This window comes from Neophocaena asiaeorientalis, unplaced genomic scaffold, assembly GCF_003031525.2.
Source record: "Neophocaena asiaeorientalis asiaeorientalis breed wild unplaced genomic scaffold, Neophocaena_asiaeorientalis_V1.1 scaffold40, whole genome shotgun sequence".
In the NCBI taxonomy this organism is placed as follows: Eukaryota; Metazoa; Chordata; class Mammalia; order Artiodactyla; family Phocoenidae; genus Neophocaena; species Neophocaena asiaeorientalis.
The window spans coordinates 3,475,234-3,482,908 of NW_020185335.1; the positions used below are offsets into that span (position 1 = coordinate 3,475,234).

The following is a 7,675-nucleotide window of genomic DNA, read 5'->3' on the forward strand; positions in this document are numbered from 1 at the left end:
CAGATCCCGGCTCTGTACCATCTACGTGTTTTCTCAACAGTAAAATATCCTACCACTTGTGAAGGGCTGTTGCTAAGACAGAGGGAATATAACACCTGATTATGTGATAAATATATATCTTATATATAAGAATAATATACTGTATATTAATACTTATCATAATAATATAATATGCCTCATATATAACAAGAAGCTACTATAATTTTTAAATATAATGAGTCAAAGTACATCTAAGTTCCACACAGTCCTCCTTGTGCTGTGTTTTCTCAGTTCTCCTTGCAGGGCTCTGGAGGATCCCTGGTTGGGGGAGAAGGAGTTTCCCAGCTCCCCCGCCCCAGAGTGCAGGAGCCCTTCCTCGCTGTGTAGCTCTCTTGTCAGCAGGGAAGGGACTGGACATACAGAAGCATTCCCTGGCCACAGACTTTGGTCTTGACCTTTGCTGGGGCTCCCACCACAATTGCATGGAGGCCTGAATCCTTGCCTAGGACGCTGCTCTGCACTCACTCTAACGTGCCTCCAGGAACTGCGCTGGGGGCCAGCCTGGATGTGCAGAAGCCCTCTACTTTCCAAAGCATTTTCACACATGCACCTAGGAATTTCAGCCTTGCACTGGTGTCTCCATGCAGCTTCCACTGTTCCTTGGCACCCTGAGTCTCCTGCATTTACTCCAGTGCACCCTTTGTCCAGCAGCTGTGCTGGGACCCTGCTGAGTTTCCACTCGCCTTGCTTTGTGGCTCTATTTTTTTCTGCCTGTGGCCTGTGCCTTGCCTGATGAGCTGCAGGTGAGGGAGGCGTGTGTGGCTCTCATGCCACCATCGCTGGCATCATGGTCACAGCCCCATTAACCCCCTACACTAGACCTTTATTAGACAGCACATTTCAGCTCTCTGCAGAGGCCCGTGGTTCTGATGAAGCCATCGAATCACCCTCCCTGCCTCGCAGAAAAGTCCCCTCCTATAGGTCAAGTCTCCGCCCGCCCCCTCACCCCAGCATCACCCCCGTCAGCCCATCAGGCCGGAGCTGGTACCGAGTGGCATCTCTGGAGGAATCCTGCAAAGGGACCTGGGCCAAAGCTCTGGCATCCCACTCCCCCTCTGGCCCCAGCCCTGGCGGCCCTGCCACTGTTGGTGATTGTTAGGGGAGCGCCCGGCAGACAGTGGGTGATTCAGTGAGCAGGACGTCTCAGCAACAAGCCCTGTGCTGTGCCTGAGCTATTCAGCGTGGGCAGAAAAGGGTAACCTTGGCTCGAGGGGTGCGCACATTAACCCTGGGGGACCGGGAGCAGCCTGGGCTCTGGGGAACTTCCTGCAGCTGGCTCAGCACCTCCCCATCCTGGACCAGGTGGGAAAACTGGGGCTCCAGGTGCTGTGGCTGTGGCCCCTCTCATCCAAACCATTCAGCCCTCAACTTCTGCTCCTGGGGGAGGCGGGCAGGAGACAGCCTCGGAGTGTGGAGAGAAGGAGCCTCTGTCTGGCAGCGACAGGGGTTCAGAGGCTCACAGTTGGGAACATGACATGTGATCAGGAGAGGAAAGCCCACCTGAGCTATTCCCAGCACCCCTCTCCCACCTGTCCCCCTACCCGGCCTCTGTCTGAGCCATTTGCCATGGGCAAGCACTTCCCCAAGACAGGTTCTGCCAGGACGGACAGATTACCTGGGCAGGTGACAGATTACCTGGAGACCAAAGGTAGGTGATGAACTTGGGAGGCAGGCTGGCAGAAGGGGCCCAAACCTGTGGCTGCCCTGAGAGACTCAGCCTCACAGGCTCTTTGGAAGTCACCCCATGTCAGCCCTTCTCTCTGTCCCCTGCCCACCTGGGTGGCACCTAGCATCTACATCCCAGCCACGTGACCCTGAATTGCTCACTTGACTTCCTGAGGTTCCATTTCCTTATCTCTAAAGGGGTGTACCTTTCTTGTGGGGCTGTTGGGAGGGTTAAATGAGATGGTCCCTGGAAAGCACCAGGCATGTGATAAGTGCTCAGTAGAGGTTAGTGGGTTGCTACTCTGAGTCAGGGCTTCTGCCGCCGGGCCTTTGCCCTGGGGGACATTCTAGGACACTCTGGGATCCTTCTCTCCCAGGCTCTAATCTGTGTTCTGTTCGTGAACCATTCCAAGTTCAGCTCCCTGCTGTGCCACCTGGTGAAATGACTTCATTTACCTGTGGTGAAGGACGTGAAGAGTCGGACGTTGCCCTGGGCGAGGGTTCGGTAGTAGGACCAACTGAGATACAGCATCAGGGGAACCCAGATGATAGGGACACTGTACCTGCAGGAAGGTCGTCAGGGTGAGAGATATACATGCACAGAAGCTCGAGAGGGTCCAACTTCCCTAGAGACACACCTCTCAACTAGAGGGGGATGAGATGATACCAAAGCATGTGCACAAAGCATATGGAGACCTGTGGTCCAGGGGACACTGATGTGGGGGATGGGGAGGGGAGGAGGAGAAAAGAAGAGAGAAGCTGTGAGTCTGTCTCAGTCTCTGAGATGAATTACTGGCAGGAAAAAAAAAAAAGTCCTTCTGGCTAACAGTGCAGCTAGATAGGTGCTGACCTCTTGTGGCAGAGGGGCTAATTGCAGGCAAAATAGTCTGCCATGGTCAGGGAAGGCTAGAAACCCCTCACAGGAATCTGGAATAGAACAGAAGTGACATTCAAAGTGGTTTCTGGCTACATGTTCGATTGTCACTCAGTGGACAAAATCATGCATACGAATGGATTATGCCTATGGCATGTTCCACTATTGCCAAGAGCTTACAGTATAGCTCTGGGCTCCAGGGAGGGATCCATTTGACCCTTCCTCTTTGCATCTGACTGACACCATCAGGAGAGAGGGATAGCCCACCATGGTCCGAGAGCAGGGCTCACCAGACAGTCTTGCTGAGGGCCTCGACGAGATCTGAGTGGAAGAGGCGGATGGGCCTGGTCACCGGCTGGTGGACCCACTCATCGTACTTCTCTCCCAAGTGGCCTACCTGCCACAGTAGGGGCTTCTGCCAGTCTACCAGGTCCTGCAAGAGATAAAGTCAAGTGGACACTTGAAATTCACACCTGTGCATATTTGTTCTCCCATCTCCTGGTTACAGCATCCTACTCCCCAGCCCCACCTCAGCTTATGTGGTCTGTATGGAGCTACCAACCCTCTTGCTCCAGTGCTTGGGGACTAACTGTTCATCCCAACCCGAGGGCCACAGAAATGGGATCCAGGATAGGCCCATGGCCTACGCTGGTGCAATGAGCCATCGGACAACCCTCTCCTCTTGCTGGGATTGCTAGGTTGGCAGGGCATGACCCTGGAGTTGCCAGTGAAGGCTGCCTGAGGATGAAGTCAACACAGAGGATGCCCAAGCCCGGAGCTGGAGACACTGAATCCTGGTGATGACATCTGAGTGCCTAGATTCAGCCATGCATGAAGCTTGAAGTCTTAACCAGGATTCTTTAGGTGTAGGAGCCAATACATTCTGTACTAGGAATCAAGTAGGCCCTTTCTCTTCCAACAAGGGCTTTCTTCTTTTTTTTTTGCGGCTGCACTGGGTCTTCGTTGATGTGCACAGGCTTTTCTTTAGTTGCGGTGAGTGGGAGCTATTCTTCATTGCAGTGTGTGGGCTTCTCATTGCAGTGGCTTCTCTTGTTGTGGAGCACAGGCTCTAGGGGCGTGGGCTTCAGTAGTTGCAGCACACAGGCCCCAGAGCACGAGGGCTTCAGTAGTTGTGGTGTGTGGGCTCAGTGGTTGCAGCTCACAGGCTCTAGAGCGTGCACTCAGCAATTGGTGGCGCATGGGCTTAGTTGCCTCGAGGCATGTGGGATCTTCTCAGATCGAACCAACGTTCCCTGCATTGGCAGGCAGATTCTTTTTTTTCTTTAATTTATTTATGTGTTTTTATTTATTTATTTTTGGCTGCATTGGGTCTTTGTTGCTGTGTGCAGGCTTTCTCTAGTTGCTGCGAGGAAGGGCTACTCTTCATTGTGGTGCATGGGCTTCTCATTGCAGTGGCTTCTCTTGTTGCAGAGCATGGGCTCTAGGCACGTGGGCTTCAGTAGTTGTGGCACACGAGCTCAGCAGTTGTGGCATGCGGGCTCTAGAGCACAGGCTCAGTAGTTGTGGCGCACAGGCTCAGTTGCTCTGTGGCATGTGGGATCATCCCGGACCAGGGCTCGAATCCGTGTCTCCTGCACTGGCAGGTGGATTCTTAACCACTGCCCCACCAGAGAAGTCCAAGGGCTTTCTTCTTAGTGGTGGCCTGTGTAATTCATTCATTCACCCATTCAAACAATCATTCGTTCAGCACTTTGCTTGACATATATCTATATTTCTATGTTAGTTGCTGGGAAGAATAAACAACAATATAAGAGACCATCTTTGCTTCACATAGCTTAGTGCTGAAGCACAGTTCAGACTCTAGAGACAGGCTCTATCACTTACTGTGTGACCTTGGGGAAATTACTTGACCTCTCTGAGCCCCAGTTTACCTAGCTATGAAATGGAAGTAATAATAATGGTACCCACATAAAGTACTCAGCAAGGTGAGACATGCCAGGCAAGAAAACTTAATGGTGATACAGGCAGGCTGAGGTTGGGAGGCAGAATGATTGGTACAAACGCCCGGGTCTAGGGTAGGAGAGGAGGGCTTTGCCACAGAACCTAGGATTTGGGTTGAGCTCATACAATAGGGAATACTTGGGAAGGGGGAGAAGGGAAAGGAGGTGGGGAGAGAGTACGGGCATAGATGTGGAGTTGAGAATGATTGTGGCCCATTTGATTCCTTGACATTGGTCTGTGGGGCAGAAGAAAGAGATCTTCTGAGGGCTTTAGATGACAGAACACCCAGTATCAGGCCCAGGAGTTGTCACTTCATCTTCCAGGCTGGCTGTCTCCAAGGTAGGGATGTATGTGTACCCCAGGGATACTCACAGGCTGATCTCCAGAGGTGAGGAGAAAATATTAGAGACTCTTTTTGATATATTTCTTTCATATATAAACCATATTTGAATGTTTTCTAATGTACATAATACAAGAGTACATTAGCTCGCACAAATAATTTGTAGATAATTTAAATGGACATATAATGGAGAATGTGCTCAAAACGTTTTAGTTAATAGGGATGCAAGGTCAAAAAAGTTTGGAGGCTGCAGAAGCCCTTGAAGACAATGGGAAGCCCTTGAAGATTTCTGATGAGTCGGTGTATTGAAGATTAATCTAGACCAAAATCAGTAAAGAAAAATGACCTTGGAGTCAGGTGACCACCTTCCAAGCCTGACTCTGCCTTTTATCAGCTGTGGGATCCTGGGCAAGTGCCTTTACCTCTCAGAGCCTCTCGGCTCTCTCATCTGTAAAGCCGGGTGTGCCTGGACCCACCACCCACAATAGGAGAGAGGGCGCCATGTGCCCAGTGTCTGGTACTCAGTGGGTGTCAATGAACATCCAATGCAGGGCATTTGGTGGCCACTGTGGGTGACAGGGACGTGGTGTCAGGAAATGAGGGCTAACAGTCACAGAGCACTGGTTATGTGCCAAGCATGTTTCTAAACACCTGACGTGAGTTAAATCCTGTGGTCCTCACTGTACCCATAACTAGGTGGGTACTTTTATTGTTGTCGTTTGCAGATGAGGAAATTGAAGGTGAGTAACTTGCCCAAGGCTGTCCAGTTAAGACATTTTTGATGAATTGGCCTCTTTATTATTGGGAAACAGTCCCTGGTAACACTCCTTGTCCTGAAGTCCACTTTGTCTGATTTTAGCAAGGCTTCCTTATACTTGGTGTTTGCATGGTCTTTCTTTCCCCACCCTTTTAATTTCACCTTGCACACGCCTTTAAATTTAAAGTGCATCTCTTGCAGACAGTGTATAGTTGGGTCTTGCTTTTCGATCTAGTCAGACACGCTCTGCCTTTTAATTGGAGTATTCAGTCCATTTACATTTAATGTTGTCTTGCTATTTGCTTTCTGTTTGCCTCCTCTGTTCTTCCCTTCTTGACTTGTTTGTGTTGATCAAGAATTTAAACTATTCTATATTATCTGCTCTGTTGGCATTTTAGCTATGCCTTTTTGTATATTTCTTAGTTACTGTTCAAAGGATGATAATATGCATCCATAGCTTATCACCATCTATCTCAAGTGAAAGCCCTGGTTTTTACGTGTTCCACTTTTGCATGTTACACATGACACTTAATTCAGACTCAGCTACCTTAGACAAGGAACGTTTCCAGCTGCGGCACAGGTATGTGAACAGGCAGGCCTCTCTGTCAGCCAAGCAGTGGTTTGGGAAATTTTTTTCTGTTGATCCGTTTTGCCCTTATTTTGTAAAGCGAACAGAAAACAGCACGGGATTCATAAGCTTGATTCAGTTGAGACCCAGGAGGAAACGTCTAGGTCTAGCACCAAGCAGGGATTCCAGCCTGAATCTAACACCCTGTTGTGAAGGGAACAGAACAGACGGACAGAGAACGTATGGAGAAGCAGGAGTCAGATGGCCGGAGAGCTGCTTGTTTACAGGCATGATGGAAACAGAGCCAGCCTCTCCTCCCAGACACAAGCATCTCTCATTTGATGGCCTGTTGCCCACTGGATCTTTGGACATGACTTGGGTTCCTCCCTGGCTAGACCAGTGGGCACTGGCCACTGTACAAAGGGCGGACTTGCTGTCTTGAGTTGGTCCCAAGGGTCCTCTGACCTGCTGGCTGGCCTTGGAGGGCCTGGAACCTGGGCTCTGTGTCTAGCCCCCCGTGCATTTCTGCAAGGTAGCCCTCATTGGTGCCCAGGAAGGGCCACTTCACCCTGGGGGATGAAGGACCACGGCGGAGGAATCCCAAGAAGCTCACTTTCCTGTCTGCAAACATCGCCCTCAGTCCTCAAAGGCTGACACCTGCACTCTCCCTGCTGGCAGTGCTGCTACGCCAGGGGCAGTAAAGCTACCCTTCCACATTAAGTGTAGAAATGCAGCTTGGCTGACTTCCTCTCCACTTTGAGAAGGAGGACACTGAGGCCAGGAGGGGTCAGGTGACTCTTCAGATAGGGCTGGTTGGTCCTGTAGTAGGAGCCTCCCTTCCCGCCCCCCCCCCCAAGCTCGTAACATCCTCCACACAATCTCCCAGGAGCTGGGACATTCACCATGGGCTCCACCCTGGTTCAGACAGTACATGCACACACAGGGTGTCTCTTCTCAATTCTCTTCCAGTTGTGCTCACTGATGAGAAAGTCTCAGGTGGGTGCTAATTCAACACCTCTCGCTTGCTGGTCATTTCCAACATGGCAACTGGCTGAGAAGGGGGGATGGCAAGAGATGATGGCTCGGATCCAATGAGGTGGGAAGGGACTCAGGATAAATTTCACTTCCTACTCTACCTGGCCGGGACCGCTTGGCCCCTTAATCCTCCCACATAAACGGCTCTCTTCCTCCAGAGCTGGTGCCTGCTTCTGGCCCTCTCCCACCCCTACTTCCTAAGGCTCAGGGGAGACAGGGAAGGCATCAGCAAAGGTCTGCGGGCCTCGGAAGGAGGCTGGGTGGGGGAAGGAGGGGGGAACAGCCCACTGATCAGGCCTCCAGTTCCCAGGCATCTGGGGGTTTCCGTTGCTACCCTCACGATAGCAAATCCTCCTTTTACAGCTGTGGAACCTGATGCTCAGAGAGGGCAAGTGATTCACTCAGGGTCACCCAGCTAAAGCCAGACTGCATGGA

The 7,675-nt window shown here is 51.1% G+C and overlaps 1 protein-coding gene across 1 annotated transcript in view; it reads right to left on the reverse strand.

The window, feature by feature from the left end:
• Positions 1-7,675, reverse strand: part of FA2H (fatty acid 2-hydroxylase) — a 50,188-nt gene that overhangs the window by 8,897 nt on the left and 33,616 nt on the right. Inside the window, exons 3-4 of the mRNA XM_024735459.1 lie at positions 2,869-3,011; positions 2,161-2,267 (exon numbers count right to left, since the gene is read on the reverse strand). Of these exons, the coding sequence (XP_024591227.1) occupies positions 2,161-2,267; positions 2,869-3,011 (250 nt within the window). The remainder of the gene's footprint in view (positions 1-2,160; positions 2,268-2,868; positions 3,012-7,675) is intronic.